This window comes from Scyliorhinus canicula, chromosome 7 (genome assembly GCF_902713615.1).
Source record: "Scyliorhinus canicula chromosome 7, sScyCan1.1, whole genome shotgun sequence".
NCBI classification, from domain to species: Eukaryota; Metazoa; Chordata; class Chondrichthyes; order Carcharhiniformes; family Scyliorhinidae; genus Scyliorhinus; species Scyliorhinus canicula.
Window position 1 is genome coordinate 66,771,574 of NC_052152.1, and position 20,320 is coordinate 66,791,893.

The 20,320-nt window shown below is 42.4% G+C and overlaps 1 protein-coding gene across 9 annotated transcripts in view; it reads right to left on the reverse strand.

Annotated features, from left to right (window-relative positions):
- The window catches only part of LOC119969045 (zinc finger and BTB domain-containing protein 20-like), a 430,652-nt gene that overhangs the window by 24,671 nt on the left and 385,661 nt on the right, over window positions 1-20,320 (reverse strand). For 7 of the 9 annotated variants that reach the window (XR_005461285.1, XM_038802209.1, XM_038802210.1 and 4 more), the window contains 2 exons: window positions 4,381-4,509; window positions 1,132-2,751 (listed from right to left, as the gene is read on the reverse strand). Coding sequence is in view for 8 of the 9 variants with exons in the window: in XM_038802209.1 (XP_038658137.1) it covers window positions 1,132-2,751; window positions 4,381-4,447 (1,687 nt within the window). In the remaining variant the exon portion in view is untranslated. The remainder of the gene's footprint in view (window positions 1-1,131; window positions 2,752-4,380; window positions 4,510-20,320) is intronic. The other 2 variants (XM_038802213.1, XM_038802214.1) reach the window with 1 other exon arrangement.

Genomic DNA, 20,320 nt, shown 5'->3' on the forward strand with positions numbered 1-20,320 from the left:
TAATTCTTCACCACTGGAAACATTCTAATAAATTTCTTCTTTACCTTCTCCAACGCCTTCAGTCCTTTCTAAAGTGTGGTGCCCAGAATTGGACACAATATTTCGGCTGGGGTCAAACTACTGTTTTTTTAAAATAGATTTTGTATAATTTCCTTGTGTTTGTACACTGGGTCTCTATTTCCAGAACAACCTGATGCTTTCAACTTTGCCTATTTGAGATAATAGAGAACGTTATTTAGCTAATGCACTTTAAATGATTTTTGTTATGTTTCTGCGACTTCATCCTTCGTTGTTCAAATCTCTTCATAATCAGTGATGTGTGTGTGTGCTTCCCTTGGGACTTGCATTGCATAATCAGCTCACTGAGATGTCTCATTTGCAAGCTCTTTCGTACTTTTCAAACGGCTATGTAAAGAAAATGGAGCAAATTCGCGCGGTTTGAAATTGAGTTTCATGGAAACGGATTTGTTCCTGAGAAAAAATATTTTGTAACAGGCTGAGAAATTTAGCAGTGCCTTTTCAAAACAATTTCAACAGAAGTGAAACGTTTTGAACAAGGAGATACGAACTAACAGATGTCCTTTGATTGCGAAGCAAGATGGAGATAATGCTGTAATTTCACAAGTTGGAGTTGGCTGTGACCAAAACTGAAAGCAAACGCTCCTGAAAGAATGTTTCCCATTGTTGAGAGGAAAGGAAAGAAAATTCCATACTAGTTTGCGGATAACTAAGCAGTGAGAGAGGCGATAGTATTCTCATAAGACTTTTGACAGTCCAAAACTCTTTCAAGAATACCTCTCGTAATTCTTCTCCGATGAGCATGGTTCTTTTCTAAAGTATGCCAATGATAAATGAAGAACTGAAATATTTTCAGGTGGACAATTTTACGCTTATCATGTTGAAATATAATTAAAAGTACATTTTAGTTATCTGGATTGTGCGCAACTAAAACATCTGAAGTTTCCATATTACGAATGACTAAAATAATTATTTAATCAAGCAAACATGCTTATTCATATTCTAGAAACTATGAATGACATAATGTAATTTTAGTATTATAATCTGCAACATCATAAAAATATTTAGATATTACAACATGATGAAATATTGGTACAATATTTATTCACTTACCTGTATGGACAAACATGTGTTTCACATAGTTTTGTTTTGCGGTGAAGCTTTTATTACAAAGAGTGCATTCATAGGGTTTCTTTTCAGTTTGTCCACTTGTACCCTGGATTGTTGACTGAGATTGTTGGGGGTGCAAATGTGTAGTAAAATTTGTAATATTGGGTTGAGGAACTGTTATAAATTGTGTCTGTTGGCTTGTCAGTGGTTGTGGCAAGGTGAACTGAAACAGTTTGCCACTGGCAGTGCTCTGAGTGGTGAAAAGTGTTGGTATGTACGTACTCCCAGCAGTGCCAATGACTGGAGTAGTGCTGGTTAAGGTCAGTGGCATTCTCAAATTTGTGGCAAGGGTGTCTGTTTGCCGCAGATAAAGCTGGGTAGTTGCCAGTGGCTGAGTGTTTTGCGTCACTGAAATCACAGAGTTTATTGCAGATTGCTGCAATTCTTTTTCACTTGCAATGTTTCCATCACTGCTTTGAGGCCCTGTGGTGTCCATTTCAGTTTCGTAAGCCCTATCTGGGGAAGAAGGATTCATGCTGTCGGGCTGCTGGCTGTCTTCAGCGGGAATCTCATTCTGTTCAGCTGGTTTTACATCTGATTGTCCCCCTCTGCTCATGCCAGCAATAAACTGTTGGTCTATTGTATCTGTTTCAGTCCCATTGGATGAGCTAACACCAGAGTCAAAGCTTTCCCCTTTCGGCTCACTCTCAGTACCTTCAGCTTGGTCAGTATCCTCATTGCACTCTTCGGATTCATTTTGCTCTGAAGTGTTTCTTTTCTGCTGCCCAAAGTAATCGTAGTCATAGTCATCTTCAGCCTCCTGCTTGATGTGAACATTGCCCGTCATGGTCTGGATACGAACTGGCCGCGGTTGCTTGCGGCAGTGTGTGGTTTCTGGGGTGGAAAGATATCTCTCCATTTGCTGTGTCCGTTCTTGTATTCTTGTTATCCATGCTGGATCATTTAGATTCTCTTCTCTCTGCATAACCAGCTGTGTGCTGTGATGGCTGACCACTGGTGCACCGTAGTGGGATCTCTCTCCTGTGCCATTTTGTACAGGCATTCCAGAGCAGGCATAAAGGGAGGAATAAATTCTTTCAACATTATGCTGGGAGTGGGCTTGCACATAGCCAGATTCAGTATCACTACTCTGCCCCGATGAACCAGATTCTGGTGTTCCTCGTGGTGTTACTTGGTTCGAGTCCCTTGTTGTCGAGTAACCACTGCTCCCCACCGTTTGTGAGACAATGCGGGTGCATTCATCAATAACTGTTTTGATCTGCAGTATGCTGGCTGCTGTGAGAATTTGTAAGGCTTCACTTTGGGACACCCGGAGCACTCCACTGTACATGAAGTCAATCAACTTCTGAACAGATTGCACTGAGACTACAGATGGAATCTCAATGTCACTGTAGCCCAAAAGCAGCTTGTCTTGGAAGAAGGGGCTGCCAGCGGCCAATACACAGCGGTGAGCTCTGAGCATGCTCCCATGGATTCTGACGGTCACATCGCAGAAATGCCCCCGGTTTCGTTGCTCATTTAGTGTCTCGAGCACAGAGTTGCTGAAGTTGTGGAGGTTGATACTGTGAATGCGCTCTGTCATTCCCTTCCCATTGATGTTACCTAGTTTTGAACAGAAAATACTTGTTTTTTTCAGTTTCAGAAAGGTTAGCTGATGACCTGTGCAGAGAGATAACATGCTACTTTGAGTTAAAATCCAAATGCCCCAAATTAAAACAGTGGAAAAGAAAATGACACTGCTGCCCTCAAAATAAATAAGCATTAAAAACAACATTGATGGTATTTTCTTGCCATTAAAGTTCTGAAATTAATGCAGAACTTTGTTGGTCTGCTGTTGTCTGGTGGTAACAAAAATATTTAAATAAATATTTTGAACCAAAACTATAACTATAAGAACCGATATACTTCAGAGTGAATAAAAGATATCTGTACAAATTGAGGAGGATAATTTATCAAATTGCAGGAACCAGGGTCAAGCAGATGGTTAAACATCTGAATGATGGGATTAGATAATTTTTTTTAGTATTGATTAACAATGCATCGAATTATCATATGATTATATATGTAATTTTAGCTTTAGTCTCTTTTTGTCAGCTTATGTGCCTGCACTGATGCTGAATGTCCATGTGCTCTAGAAGCATGTTGCATATTGTAGGAGATAATTAATTATGATACCATTGCAGGTTCTCCAAATAATAACATTTTTAGGTGATCACTAGGATAATCTATATTCAGAATCTATTCTACACTGGTGAGATATTGTTTATCGCGATGACAAGATTCATTTCATGTGATCCCCATGATACAATATTGTTGGCATTCACTTCAACATTAAAAAAAATATTTAATGTCCAATTTTTAAAAATAAATACATTTAGAGTATCCAATTCTTCTTTTCCTAATTACGGGACAATTTCACGTGGCCAATTTACCTATCTTGCACAACTTTTTTTGGATTATGCGGATGAGACCCATGCAGACACGGGGAGAAGGTGTAAACTCCACACGGACAGTGACTTGGGGCTGGAATCGAAACTGGATCCACGGCTCCATGAGGCAGCAGTGCTAACCACTGCGCCACCGTGCCGCCCCCTCAATTAATTTTTTTTTGAAGGGGCTGGCAGTATCCTTTCTACCTAATCTCTAGCAAACGTAAATTTACAATCTATTAAAAAAAAAATTGAATTTATTCAAGTATTATATAAGGGCTCATCAGCATTACCCAGTATTTTGTTAGACACCAAGATGTTGCAAATTAAATGGATGCTCATGGTTGAACACTCAATGGAGAACTATCAAATGAGGAAATATATATGTGGGAGAGAAAAAATGAACAAGATGTGTAAGTGGGAATGATTACAGCCTAATCAAATGATGACAAAATGAAACTAAAGTTTACGTGATTTATGACACCCAAATCTAAGGATTATACCATATCATTTGTAATCATTCCTTCCTGTCCATTTAATTGCATAACATATATACTAAAATTTGTGGCAGTGCATTTTTAAATCTTTCTTCCCTCCCTCTCTCTCTAGGGAACAGGCATCAAGGCAGGTGCCAATAGCCATGATGCTCCATCAGATGAACACATTATATAATCATTGTAAGATTACTGAACTTTAATCTACAGCTGATTAATGGAAAATAAAATTCTAATACATATTTAATGAGATTTAAAAAAATTATTTCCATAATTCAAAAAAGATGACAAGGGCAGAAGTCTCTCACCACTGCAGATGTATGTGGCCACCATCTTGAAAATCTCCTTGTGTGAAGAAAGAAATTCATGGGCCATCTCCTCTCTTGCATTTGAGCATATTACTGGAATGATTCATGGAGCTAAGATGTTTGACCTTACTGTATATAAAGACAAAACAAAGTTCAAAAACTACATAGCTACTTTTGTATGGTACAATTTTGTACAGTACCCAACACTGATTTTGCCAACTATTATACAAAGCCACAGAGCCAAAATCTAGCTCAAGTTATTTACCTAACAAAGAATGTGATCAGTATTGGCCTAAGGAGGCCAGGAATTTTATTTTTCACTGGTACTATGGAGATTCTCAAAATGGTGGTCAAAAACTGAGGATGGGGAAGGAAGGCTGGATGCTAAGAAAAACTGGGAACATATTTTTATTATAAGTTGTGGGAGAAATAATGAATACCAGTTATTTTATAGATACTGCTGATATAGAAGATGCACAACATCAATCATAGTGGTTAAAGAGGGGTTCTGAAGCTCTGACAAAATACATTTGAATTAAATAAAATTAACTCTCAAGCAATCTGAAATAACTACTGGATCATTTTTCGAGACAATAATAAACATTGCACCACAAATTATCAATAAAAAGCCCTGATTAGGAATTAGCCTGGGAAATTTGGCAAATTTTCATTCTTCGTTTTGATTTCTTATTCATTCTAAAGGCATAATTAAACATGATTTCACCAAAACAAAACAAATACAGTGTTATAGTTTCACATAAATGCCGACATCACCCAGCTCTACCTCACCTTCACTGTTACTAAACAAGTAAAATGCTTATCTGACATTGAGTACTGGATAAGCATAAATTTCCTCCAATTGAATATTGGGAAGCCTCAAACCATCATCTTTGCACCCTGCTCTGAACTTTGCTCCCTAGCTACCTTCATCCATCTTCCTGGCAACTATCTGAGATTAAACCTGACTGTTTGCAACATTGGTGTCATATTTGACTGCAAGACGAACCTCTGATCACATATTGGTGCTGTCACAAAGACTGCTTATTTCTGCCTCCGTGACATGGCCCAATTTCACCCCTCCCTCAAGTCACATGATGCTGAAACCATCATTCGTGCCTTTGTTACCACTAGACCTAATTATTCCGACACATTCTTCGCTGCCCTCCCACAATCTACCTCCGTAAATCTGAGGTCACCCAAAACTCTGCTGCCCATGTCTTCAATCACAGCCAGTCCCATTTCACTGAAGGAAATATGAACCCTTTTATGATTCTTGTATCTTTTATAATTTTTACACCTTTTGTATTATGAATTATTTTGGTGTGTATTTTGAATGAACTCCAGGTAGATGAGGGGTTAACTCTAAATATATATTTGTCTAAGGAATAAAGCCTGTGTGACTTGATAAAGATAACACTGCAACAGGAATGGTTTGAACTGGTAGTGCGAAGAGGAAAAGGGAAGTAAGGGCAGGTGTCTGAACTACGTTACTTTTGTAAGGGGCAATGTAGAGTCCACCCTGAGTTTTAGAGAAAAACAAAACTTATTTAATTTAACACGATAACTATTATGAACAGTTCCAATAGTTCACTACCGGGCCTTCTCTAGTTGGGGGTCACACATGAACCTTGTTAAGGTTCCCCTGCCTCCTTGTCGGGGAGCTCATATTCTTCAAGTGTATAAAAGTAAGTTAAAATTATAACAACAAATAAAATCGTTCCTTTGGTTAAAACATACATTTATCTTTTTTTTTCTTCTGAGCACTTAGGTTTTCAGTTAGTCAGATCGATGTGCAGAAACATGATATCGGTCAAAGAGCCAATCTCAAATTAAAAAGGATTCATCACACAAACGTAGTGGGATCATTCCTACCCCATAAGACCCATGTGGGCTATAGCAGTTACCAGTTATGATTGAAGGATATGCTTTGAAATGTACAGGTCAATGGACTTTCGAGCTATAACTAAATGAGAACACCAATTATGAAGTTCAGAAAATGGTTATAAAGGTAAAAGTTAACAATGGACAGTTTAGCTGTTAACCAAATGCTGTTCATGTTATGACCATGAGATCGTGACAATTGTCAAATGAAATAAGATCAAAGCATGATGGCAGCATCAGAAAACAGGAGAGTCCCTGCCTGCAGAGGATAAAATAAATCATTCAAAGAGATTTGTTGCCTGCATTTAAAGAAGCTACAGAGAGAGAAGGGAGCTAAATGTGCTTCTAGCGTGGTGGGAAGCAAGAACAATTTGAACTAGGAAATCAATTGTCTTTGTTTGTTAAGTATAACTTTTGCAGTTTTTGTCCTGCGAACTCTGCAGTAAATGTCTCCTCATCTGGAATTTATTGTCTGGTCTCTGAACCTCTTTGATCGCCTGTTGTCTCTGTGCTTGCTGATCTACACTGGCACCGGGTCAAGCAAAGCATTGATTTTTAAACTTTCATGCTTTTATTTCAAATCTTTCCGTGGTCTTGCCTCTTTCCATCTTTTAAATCTCCTCCAGCTCCACAACCCATTGATATAGCTGTGTTCTTCTAATTCTGACTTCTTGAGTATCCGCAGTTTCATTCATTTATCTGTCTCAGGCTTACATTCTCCAATCCACTCCCAACACACGTCTCTGTTCCTTGCAAATGCTCTTTAAGGTCTATCTCTTTGAACAAACGTTTGGCCATATGTCCTCGTATTACTTTATGTGGCTTGGCATCTAATTTCTTTTTTCCTTTGTTCTTTCATGTGGCCTGGGCATCTCTGGCAAGGCCAGCATTTGTTGTCCATCCCTAATTGCCTTTGAACTGAGTGGCTTGCTTGGACATTTCAGAAGACAGTTAAAGAGATAACGGTATTGTTATCTGTCTGGAATCACATGTAGGTCAGACTGGGTAAAGATGGCAGATTTCCTCCCTAATGGACGTTTGTGAACAAGATGGGCTTGCACAACAGTTAATCATAGTTTTCGTGGCCACTATCACCGAGATTAACTTTAGATTCCAGATTTATTAATTTAATTGAAATCCCCCCCACGGGTGTGTATAATGTCAGGTAAATGCCAATGTTGCAGCTGTACTGAAACAGCTTGGCTTGTGGCATGATTTGTTCTGGAGTACAATCTTCAGTATTACTGGTGGAATGTTGGCAGGGCTCATGGCCTCAGAAGTATGCAGTGCCTTCAGCCGTTTCTTGATATGAATTGAATTAGCTGAAGCCTAGCAACAATGATGCTGAGGAATTCGGGAGGCGGCTGAGGCGGGTTATCCACTTGGCACTTCTTACTGAAGCTGGTCGCCAATGTTTAAGCCTTGTATTTTGCACTGACGTGCTAGTCTCCCCCATCATTGAGGTTGGGAACATTGCTGGAACCTCTTCTTCCAGTGAATTGCTTAATGGTCCACTACCATTCACGATTGGATGTGGTAAGAGTGTCGAGCTTTGGTCTGATCTGTTTATCGTGGGATCACTTAACTCTGTCTATCCATGTTTCTGCTGCTGTTTGGCATACATGTAGTCCTGTGTTGTAGCTTCACCAGGTTGAGACTTCATTTTTAGACATGCCTGGTGTTACTCCTGGCATGCCCTCCTTCACTTGTCATTGAAGTACTGTTCATCTCCCATGTTGATGATGGCAGTAGAGGGGGAATATGCTGGGACATGAGGTTACAGATTGTGGTTTTGAACACAATTTTGTGGCATATAACGGCTCACAGCACCTCATGGTTGTCCAGTTTTGAGCAGCTAGATCTCTTCTAAATCTATTCCATTTAACATGATCGTAATGCCACACAATGATGAGATGAAGGGTATCCTCAGGGATTTTAAGATCAAAGTCCTCATCTGTCTCTTCAGGTGGATATCATAAATCATTCTGAACATTTTGAAGAAAGCATGATATTCACCCAGCCAATAATAACCCAGCCAATGGGGGCGGCATGGTGGCACAGTGGTTAGCACCGCTACCTCACAGCTCCAGGTACTCGTGTTCAATTCAGGCCTCGGGTGACTGTCGGTGTGGAGTTTGTACTTTCTCCCCGTGTCTGTGTGGGTTTCCGCCGGATGCTCCGGTTTCCTCCCACAATCCACATGCAGGCCTGACAAAGGTAAGGACAGCAGCGTTCTTCCTCAAAAGGATATTTAATGAACCAGAAGGGTGAGTGTTTGACGACAATCGATCATAGTTTCATGGTTACCATTAGTGAGACTAGCATTCAGTACTAGTTTCATTAATTGAATTCAAATTCTACCAGTTGCCATGGTGGGATTTGAACCCATGTCCTCAGAAGTATTAGCCTGGGCCTCTACAATTCGAGTCCACTGACATCACCGCTATGCCACTATCTCCTCCTAATTGGAGGGTTTGGAGAGCAACGGAAACAAGGAGCTAAATTAAAGAACAGGATTTCAGGGGTTAGAATCTCTGAATTAAGGCCCAATCCACAAGTAAATTGGTGTAGGGATAAAAAGATTAGTGGGTGAACATACAGCAGCTGAAGCAACAAGGTAGAAAAGTGGAACTCCAGATCATCGGACACTCTCACCGGTTCTCGTTCAGGAATGAACTGCACCTTTAGGGCAAGTTCCAACTCATTCTGGCTGGGACCATATATAATCATAGAATGGTTACAGAACAGGAGGTTTTTTGGCCCATCATGTTTGTGCGGGTTACCTGCAAGAGAACTCATCTAGTTCAACTCCCTTGCCCTTTCCCAAAAGCCTGAAAAAAAAAACTATTGTAGATAATTATCCAATTCCCAGGGTCAGAGAACAAAAAGGGCGGTCGCAGGAATTTTAATCTAGCAAATGGGGGGTGGTGGAAAGGCTCAGGTGGAAATAGCAGTATAATATAATTTGAAAACAAATGAGAATAGAGTACTGATCAGAAATTGGTCTTTCAGTACCAACAGTAAAGGAAAACTAAATAATAGCAAAGCAATCCAAATAGAAGAGAGAAATAAGAAAGATGGGAGTAAAACATTGGAGCAGAATTATGTGTTCGGGTTTGCGGCCCAAATAAGTATTCTGTACACAGAAACAAATAATTTCAGGTAATAAATGAATTAATTCAGGGGCAAAATCAACTTGGAGGGTATGACGTGTCACAAGGTTATGCCCGTTTATTTTTGAAAATATGATTTTTCACCTTTCAATGACTGCTTTTGCAATTTGAACTGAGACAGAACAGAATGCATAAAATGCAAGGCCACATTCCAAAGTGAAGGTGCGAACCAAACAAACCACCCAGGCAAGTGTGAGGAGGAGAAATGGGGCTCAATTCTCCGTTTCTGAGGCTAAGTGCCGGTGTGAATGGAGAATCCGCAGGAGGTTAACAACAGGAAAATAGGCGTGCACCCCTCAGCCATTCTGGCACCGGTGAGGGGCTAGCACCTTCACCACGTGAAAGCCCCACGGACCGCGCCGAAAAGGCCGGAGAATGGCTGGGTCCCAGGGCGCGCATGGGGGGTTCAAAAACATGGCGCCGGGTGTGCTCGAACCCTAACCCACCAGCCGTGACCCCACAGCCCACACCCTAGCCATCCCCGACCAGTCCCCCCAGCCCTGACAGAAGCCCCCCCACCCCGGCCAGCGGCATGGATCCCGGACGAGTATGGTGGTGCTGGACTTTGTCCAACGACACGGGTTCCCGATGTGCACTCTGTAGCCCTGCCCATTGGGGGCAAAGCATCGTGGGTGGGCCGTCCGATGATGCGGCAATGGCATTGAATGGCGCGCGGTGCGCGTCATGATGATGCCGGTTTGGAGAGGGTGGAGCATGGCGGACCGGCGCAGGCTCCAATTCTTCCGTCGGAATCCTTTCTCCGCCCGATCGCCGATCACGAGTTCAGTGTCGGGCTATGGAGAATCCAGCCCATGGTTCCTATGATCCAGATGTCCAGCGAAACTCATAAGTAAGGAGCAGATGTTAAAATGCAAAGGACTGGATATTGAAACACTGTCTGGGCCACAGATAGACACATCCAAAACCTCTTGGAAATACATAATGGGTGAGATATTTCAAGGCATGGCTGCTCAGCCACTGCAGAATGATTGCAAGTGACACAGGCAATGTCAAAAAAGTCTTCAGCAGAGAAAATAGGCCGAAGGCTGCTCACTCACCCTCTCCTTTGGAAAAAGTGTGTCTCCTGGTTTGAGAAGCCAACTCTACCAATAACCTACCAACAAACAGCGGTCTTGTAATACTTGCAACATCTTCTACATCTGACTGCATCCAAGAAACTAGCTACTCAGAGATTAAAATCTATACCACAAGGACAATCAAAGAACACGTAACCGTATAGTCCTTTACCTTATTGGACTGTAATTCCCCTTATTCCTGATACCTGCGTGATATGCGTGTGGGCCCAAATGGCTGCATGAGGGTTGAATGCTTGATGTCCTGTTTATATTATTTTTCTCGGGTTAAATGGTTAATACATTTTGTCCTTCTTTGACTTACGAAGAGAGTGGTTAGGGTGTGGAATGGACTGCCTGCTGTGATAGTGGAGTCGGACACTTCAGGAACTTACAAGCGGTTATTGGATAGGCACATGGAGCACACCAGAATGACAGGGAGTGGGATAGCTTGATCTTGGTTTCGGACAAAGCTCGGCACAACATCAAGGGCCGAAGGGCCTGTTCTGTGCTGTACTGTTCTATGTTCAAGAAACCCTTGTTGATTGGCTGCTTGCTACTTGCAGTTTAAATAGTTAAACGCATTTTGATTTGGAAATAGGTTGGACAGTAAGTTGCAATGAGGAAATAAAAACCTTACAAATGGATATAGATAGATTAGGACAGTGGGCCATAATGTGAAGTTTAACTTGGATAAGTGTGAGTCATGCATTTTGGTCGAAAAAATGGAAAGGCAACTTATTATCTAATGGGGAGAGACTTCGGGGCGCTCCGATGCAGAGGGATCTGGGTGTCCTCGTGCACAGAAAATGAGCATCCAGGTGCAGCAGGTAATAAGGAGAGCAGATAGAATGTTGACATTTATAGCAAAAGGATTAGAGTATGAAGGTAAGAAAGTGTTGCTGCAACTATACAATGCATTGCTAAGTCTGCAGCTGGAGAATTGTGCACAGTTTTGGTCCCCTTATTTGAGGACAGATGTAGCGGCATTGGAGGCAGTTCAGAGGAGGTTCACTAGATTGATTCCAGCGATGGGGGGGTTTTCATATGAGAAGAGCTTGAACAGTTTAGGCATACACTCTCTAGAGTCTAGAAGAATGAGGGGAGATCCAATTGAGGTATACAAGATGCTAAATGGATAAAGTAGACATGGAGCTGTTGCTTCCTCTTGTGGGGCATTCTAAAACGAGAGGTCATAATCTTAGAATAGAGGTAGCAAATTTAAAACAGATTTGAGGAAAAACTACTTCTCCCAAAGGGTAAATTCACTACCCCAGAGTGCGGTGGATGCTGCGACAGTGAGTAAATTTAAGGAGGAGGTAGACAGATTTTTAATTAGTAATGGGTTGAAGGGTTATGGCGAACGGGCAGGGCAGTGGAGTTGAGGCCAGGATGGGATCAGCCATGATCACATTGAAGCTGTTTAGGCTCGGGAGACTAAATTGCCTACTCCTGTTCCTAGGTCATGTGTTCTAGGCAGGAGATGATTTGGCTGATTTCGCAATCCAGCTCTTGGCGTGTAACATTGTAAGTAACAGATGAGGAATATATCAGCCATGATAGAATGGTAGAGCAGACCCGATAGGCAGCATGGCCTAATTCTGTTCCTATATCTTCTGAACTTATGCACTTAAAAATGCTACATCCTCATGAAAAAAGGTTATGTCCAACCGAGGGGGTTGTTTAGAAGGGCGCAAGTTCACCCCTTCTCACTTGGTCGTAACGCAAGAGAGTCATGCCAGAGACATGGCTGGAAGATGGCCAAGACAGAGAACTAAATGTACGAGGTTAGATGGTCTACTGGAAACACAGGGAAAATAATCAAGGATGGGGTGTAGTCTTAATATTTAAGCATGAAATCAATGAAATGAGGGGATATGATGAGAGGAAAGCAGGCAGCAGAGACTTTATGGGTAGAAATAATCAAAAAGGATTTAACACTGTAGTGGGAGGTATGCACAGGCTCCCTAGTCGTAGCTATCACAAGACTGCAAAAATGTAGAAAGTTTATAAGCATATAGCAAAAGCATTCTTGTTTGAATGGGGATTTTAACCTCCATATAGATTGGGGTAAACAGTAGCACATGTTAGACAGATGGTGAATTTCTTGAGTGTAGCCAGCGTAGTTTTCTGTAAAAGTACATCATAGAAGTACGAAGGAGGCATGCCAGATTATATTACATGAGTAATGAGGCAGATTTAGTGAACAGCCTAACATCATGTGAACATTTATTTAATAGTGATCGCAATACGACCAAGTTCAACATAAGCTTTGAAAGGGAGAAGTGCAAAATTGCTGCTCAGAATTTAGATTTACATAAGGCTGACTTCAATGTGTTAAGACAAAGACTAATCATAGTCAACGAGGCTAATCTGTTCATGACTAAAATACCAGAAACTCAATGAGTGGTGTTTAAAAATGAATTTCTGATATAGGACTATTTTACCCCCCTAAAGGCATGAACTCTATTTGTCAAATAAGGCACAAGTGAATAAAGAGACAATAAAGAATAAAATCATAGAAGCCCTCCAGCGCAGGAGGCTATTCGGCTCATTGAGTGCACCAACCCTTCGAAAGAGCACCCTCCCCAGGCCCACTTCCCTGCCCCATCCCCGTAGCCCTACTTAACCTGCACACCTTTGGACACTAAGCAGCAATTTAGCGTGGCCAATTAACCTAACCTGCACATCTTTGGACTTTGGGAGGAAATTGGAGTACGTGGAAGAATCCCAGACAGACACAGGTAGAAAGTGCATACTCCACACAGTCACCCAAGGCCACAATTGAACTTGGGTCCCTGGTGCTGAAAGGCAGCGGTGCTAACCATTGTGCCATCATTCAAATATAAAACTAAAAGAAAAAGCAAATTGATTCTGGTGAGGGGATAGATACAAGGAACAGCAAAAGGTGACAAAACAAAGGGAAGAAGTACAAAATTGGAGATTGGAAAAAAAACTGGCAAGGGATATCAAAATAAGCACATTTTTAAAAACTTTATTGGTGGAAAAAGAGGTAAGTCAGGACAATGTGAGCCCACTGAAAACTAATAATGGTGATATCACCTCATTGGCTATGATTAGTCTCTGTCTTAACACATTGAAGTCAGCCTTACGTAAATCTAAATTCTGAGCAGCTATTTTGCTCTTCTCCCTTTCAAAGCTTATGTTGATATGGGGTTTAAACTAATTTGTCAGGGGAATGGGAAAACGAGCTGTAGTCCAAAAGCCAGTGTTGAGAGTAGTGAGGTACTGAGGAGGGTATCAAGGTCGCAGGAGTGTACTGGTAGACAGAAAGGTGAGTTGAAGTGTGTCTAACTCAATGCAAGGAGCATCCGGAATAAGGTAGGTGAACTTGGAGCGTGGATTGGTACTTGGGACTACGATGTTGTGGCCATTATGGAGACATCATTAGAACAGAGACAGGAATGGTTGTTGGAAGTTCCGGGGTATAGATGTTTCATTAAGAGTAGGGAAGGTGATAAAAGAGGTGGAGGAGTGGCATTGTTAATCAAGGATAGTTTAACAGCTGCAAAAAGGCAGTTCGAAGAGGATCTGCCTACTGAGGTAATATGGGCCGAAGTTAGAAATAGGAAAGGAGCGGTCACATTGTTAGGACTTTTCTATAGGCCTCCAAATAGTAATAGAGATGTGGAAGAAGAAATTGCAAAACAGATTATGGATAGGTGCAGAGGTCTCAGGGTAGTTGTCATGGGTGACTTTAGCTTTCCAAATATTGATTGGAACCTCTATAGGTCGAACAGTTCGGATGGGGCAGTTTTTGTACAGTGTGTGCAGGAGGGTTTCCTGACACAATATGTGGATAGGCCGACAAGATGGGGGGGCACATTGGATTTGGTACTGGGTAATGAACCGGGCCAAGTGTTAGATTTGTTTGTGGGAGAGCACTTTGGAGATAGTGACCACAATTCGGTATCTTTCACTATTGCAATGGAGAGGGATAGGGCCATATGGCAGGGCACAGTTTATAATTGGGGGAGGGGTAATTATGATGCTATTAGGCAAGAATGAGGGAGCATAATATGGCAACAGAAACTGTCAGGGAAAGGCACAAATGAAAAGTGGAGCTTGTTCAAGGAACAAATACTGCGTGTCCTTGATAGGTATGTCCCTGTCAGGCAGGGAGGAAATGGCCATGTGAGGGAACCATGGTTCACAAAAGAGGTTGAATGTCTTGTCAAGAGGAAAAAGGAAGAGTATGCAAGGATGAGAAAACAAGGTTTAGTTGGGTCGCTTGAGGGTTACAGGGTAGCAAGGAATGAGCTAAAAAAAAGGGCTGAGGAGAGCTAGGAGGGGGCATGAGAAGTCCTTGGCGGGTCGGATTAAGGAAAACCCTAAAGCTTTTTACTCTTATGTGAGAAATAAAAGAATGACCAGGGTGAGGGTAGGGCCGGTCAGGGATAATAGTGGGAACCTGTGCATGGAGTCAGAAGAAATAGGAGAGGCGTTGAATGAATACTTTTCTTCGGTGTTCACCAAGGAGAGGGGCCATGTTTTTGAGGATGAGAGTGTGATACAGGCGGATAGGCTGGAGGAGGTTGATGTTCTGAGGAAGGATGTATTAGCAATTTTGAAAAATCTGAGGGTCGATGTGATGAATGATAACTGTATAACTGTTTGGAACCCTGGGGGACTCCGCCTCCGGCTCTGCCCCCAGGGAATTGTGTGTAAGGTTACGTTCAGTGGGCAGCGTGCTGTGAGCACACTTCTCGACAGCTGTCTGGTTCTCTGGTAATTAAAGCCTTTGAATTACCAATCTTCTCTCCTGAGTCGTAATTGAGGGTATCTCAGATGACAAGTCCCCTGGGCCAGATAGGATATATCCATGGATTCTTTGGGAGGCAAGGGATAAGATTGCAGAGCCTTTGATCTTTGGGTCCTCACTGTCCACGGGGATTGTGCCAGAGGACTGGAGAGTGGCAAATGTTGCTCCTCTGTTCAAGAAAGGGAATAGGAATGACCCTGGTAATTGTGGGCCAGTCAGTCTTACTTCGGTGGTCGGTAAATTAATGGAAAAGGTCCTGAAGGATAGGATTTATGACCATTTGGAAAGATGCAGTTTAATCCGGGATAGTCAACACGGATTTGTGAAGGGTAAGTCTTGCCTCACAAATTTGATTGAATTCTTTGAGGAGGTAATGAAGTGTCTAGATGAAGGTAGAGCAGTTGATGTCGTATACATGGATTTTAGTAAGGTGTTTGATAAGGTCGGCTTATGGAGAAAGTAAGGAGGTGTGGGATAGAGGGAAATTTGGCCAATTGGATAAGTAACTGTCTATCTCATAGAAGACAGAGGGTGGTAGTGGATGGAAAATTTTCAGACTGGAGACCAGTTACCAGCGGTGTACCACAGGGATCAGTGCTGGGTCCTCTGCTATTTGTGATTTTCATCAATGACTTGGAGGAGGGGGCTGAAGGGTGGGTCAGTAAATTTGCTGATGACCCCAAGATTGGTGGAGTAGTGGATGAGGTGGAGGGCTGTTGTAGGCTGCAAAGAGACATTGATAGGATGCAGAGCTGGGCCGAAAAATGGCAGATGGAGTTCAACCCTGATAAGTGCGAGGTGATTCATTTTGGTAGAAAAAATTTGAATGCAGATCACAGGGTCAACGGCAGGGTTCTGAGGAATGTGGAGGAACAGAGAGATCTTGGGGTTCATGTCCACAGATCTCTGAAGGTTGCCACTCAAGTGGATAGAGCCGTGAAGAAGGCTTACAGTGTGTTAGCGTTTACTAACAGGGGGCTTGAGTTTAAGAGCCGCGGGGTTATGCTGCAACTATACATGACCCTGGTGAGACCACATTTGGATGTATTGTGTGCAGTTCTGGTCACCTCATTATAGGAAGGATGTGGAAGCATTGGAAAGGGTGCAAAGGAGATTTACTAGGATGCTGCCTTGTTTGCAGGATATGTCTTATGAGGAAAGGTTGAGGGAGCTAGGGCTTTTCTCTTTGGAGCGGAGGAGGATGAGAGGCGACTTAATAGAGGTTTATAAGATGATGAGGGGGATAGACAGAGTGGACATTCAGAGACTATTTCCTCGGCTGGATGTACAAGGAGGCATATCTATAAGATTCAGGGTGGGAGATATAGAAGGGATGTCCGAGGTAGGTTCTTTACTCAGAGAGTGGTTAGGGTGTGGAATGGACTGCCTGCTGTGATAGTGGGGTCGGATACTTTAGGAACTTTCCAACGGTTTTTGGATAGGCACATGGAGCACACCAGAATGACGGAGTGGGATAGCTTGATCTTGGAGTCAGACAATGCTCGGCACAATATCGAGGGCCGAAGGACCTGTTCTGTGCTGTACTGTTCTATGTTCTATCACCAATGGCAAATTGTAGACATGCCAAATAACCTGGTATAAAGACAACCTTTGGAGGAGAGAGCACCGGACCTGCGAGGGACAGCCTTCTCAGTGCGAGGGACAGCCTTCTCAGTGCGAGGTACAGCCTTCTCAGTGCGAGGGACAGCCTTCTCAGTGCGATGGACAGCCTTCTCAGTGCGAGGGACAGCCTTCTCAGGAGCTGTTCAAACAGCGCAGCTGAGGTTCAAGAAAAAAATGAACAGTGACATCACATGGGCGGAACGGTGGCACAGTGGTTAGCACTGCTGCCTCACAGCTCCAGGGACCCGGGTTCAATTCTGGCTTTGGGCGACTGCCTGTGTGGAGTTTGTGTGGGTTTCCTCTGGGTGCTCCGGTTTCCTCCCACAGTCCAAAGATGTGGAAGTTAGGTGCATTGGGCATGCTAAATTGCCCCCTAGTGTCCAAAAGGCTAGGTGGCGTTACTAGGTTACATGGATAGGGTGGAGGCATGGGCTTAAGTAGGGTACTCTTTCCAAGGGCCGGTGTAGACTCAATGGGCCGAATGGCCTGCTTCTGCACTGTAGGGATTCTATGAATTACTTTTTGCCAGTATTCACAGGAAGAGGTCAGCATGCCATCATACCAATGAAACTAATATCGAATGGAGGTAAAATAATAGTTATAAAGAAAATAATGGCGCTAAAAGGTGGCAAGTACCCATGGCAAGCACGGTAGCACAAGTGGATAGTACTGTGGCTTCACAGTGCCAGGGTCCCAAGTTCGATTCCCCGCTGGGTCACTGTCTGTGCGGAGTCTGCATGTTCTCCCAGTGTGTGCGTGGGTTTCCTCCGGGTGCTCCGGTTTCCTCCCATAGTCCAAAGACGTGTAGGTTAGGTGGATTGGCCATGATAAATTGCCATTAGTGACCAAAATGATTGGAGGGGTTATTAGGTTACGGGGATAGGGTGGAAGTGAGGGCTTACGTGGGTTGGTGCAGACTCGATGGGTCCAATGGCCTCCTTCACACTGTACGTTCTATATTCTACATAAGACTGTTTTCATCCAGAGCTTTCACGGAAGTAGGTAAGAACAATGTAGATGTTCTATGTATAATCATTCAAAGTTCTTTTGACTCCGAGACTTTTCCTTTAGGTTGGAAAATTGTTCATGTCATTCATTTAAAATGAGAGGGGGTAATTGGGGAATTATAGTCCAGTTGCCCTAACATCTATTGTCAATAGATTACAAGGTTCTATAAATAAAAATAGGGTGGCTGAGCCACGTAAGCATTTTCAGCTGATGGGAGAAAACTGCATGGATTTGTAAATGGTTCATCATGATTGATGAACCTGATTAAATGTTTTGAAGAGATGGCTAAAGTTGTGGGCAGGGAAGTGTCGATGGACAGTAGTTATAAGGGCTTTAGAAAGTCCCTTCTAAGACACTGTTAGTGAAAGTTGAAATTCATGGAATTGAAAGCAAATCATTGACTTGATTGGGAAATTAGTTGAACGGCAAGCGACACAGGATAGAAACACTGGGCAGGTACCAAAAATTATAGAATGGCCTCCAGTGCTGCAAATGTTCAGCTCATCAATTCCATACTAGCTTTTTGCAAGACCAATTTAATTCCCATTCCCCTGCTCTTTCCTTGTGGCCCTGCAATTATTTCCCTTTGAGTACGTATTTCATTCCCTTTCAAAAACCACGACTGTTCCTGCCTCCCCCACCCTTCAGGCAGTGCATTCCAGGTCATAACCATTTGCTGTGTTTAAAAAAGCATTTCCTCATTTCGCCTTCGGTTCCTTTGCCTATCATCTTAAATCTATATCCTTTTGCTCTTGACCCTTGCACCAGTTCACCCTGTCTACAGCGCTCACTATTTTCAGCATTTCTCTCAAATCTAATCTCAAATCTATCCGCTCAGAGGAGAATAAATCAGCTTCTCCAATCTAACCATGTAACTTAAGTCCCTCATCCTTGGAACTATTCCAGTGAATTTTTATGCACTATTTCCCAAGTCTTCACATTCTTCCTGTGGTGCCCAGGACTTAAGACAGTATTGCGGATGTGGCAAAACCTCTTATTTATTATCAAGGTTTGTCATTGTGTTTACAATTCTATTTTTAAAGTCCAGGATCCAATATGCTTTTTTTAAAACTGTTTTCTCAAGTTGTTTGGCTACATACAATGCTTTGAGCATATGTACCCACTCAGATCATTCTGTTCATGCACCTCTTTAGAATTGTAGCCTTAGCGTATCTTGTCTGTCCTGGACCTTCCTATCAAAATGTATCACTTTGCATTTCTGTGCGTTTCATTTCATCTGCCACGGGTCTGCCATTTCAATAGCTTATCTCTGGCCTATTGATGTCCATCACCATCCTCCTCACTATTAACTACACTTCTAAGTTTTCGGTCATCTGCAAATTTTGAAATTGCGCCCTGTACACAAGTCCAAGTCATTAATATATATCATGAAAAGCAATGATCCCAGTACTGACATCTGGGGAACCACATTGTATACTCTCCTCCGGTCTAAGAAATAACCATTCATCAATAAAATTGTTTGATAAAAAAAATAAATAAGCATTCATCACTACTTTCTGTTTGCTGCCTTGCAGCCAATTTCATATCCACGCTGGCATGGCCCATTACATTCCACAGGCTTAAATACTGCCGACAGATCCATTGTGTGGCCCTTTATCAAACATTTTTTGGAAGTCCATATCCATTACATCAACCATACTTCCCTCATCAAAGCTTATTATGACCTCATCAAATGATCAATAAATTGGCACTTGTGGTGTCCTCCAAGAATAAGTGTTGGTGCCTCAACTATTCACCGCATTTACTAATGGTGAATGAAAATCGCTTATTGTCACAAGTAGGCTTCAAATGAAGTTACTGTGAAAAGCCCCTAGTCACCACATTCTGGCGCCTGTTCGGGGAGGCTGGTACGGGAATTGAACCGTGCTGCTGGCCTGCCTTGGTCTGCTTTCAAAGCCAACGATTTAGCTCTGTGCTAAACCAGAGATAATAGTTTAGAGCTTGGACTAGAACGATAAGTTCGTTCATAACACAGACCTCAAATAGGTATACTATTCTCCTTTAGTCAAACCTTGGAGTCCAGATATCATTGTCGTAAATCTGTGCTGCATTTCCTCCAAGGGAAATAGATCCTTCCCAAGATGCATGCAGAATTGCTCACAGTTCGGCACAACATCGTGGGCCGAAGGGCCTGCACTGTGCTGTACAGTTCTATGTTCTAGTACTCCAGATGTCGTGCAACTCTGGCTTTTAAAGCTGAAACATGACTTCCACCCCCTGTATTCTAGTTTCCTAGACATAAAGACCAGCATGTCATTAGCCTTTCAATTATTTTCTGAGCTCTTTGAAGAAGTAACAAGCAAGCGAGATAAAGGAGAATCTATAGATGTGTATTTGGATTTTCAAAAGTCATTTGATAAGGTGCCACATCAAGGGTT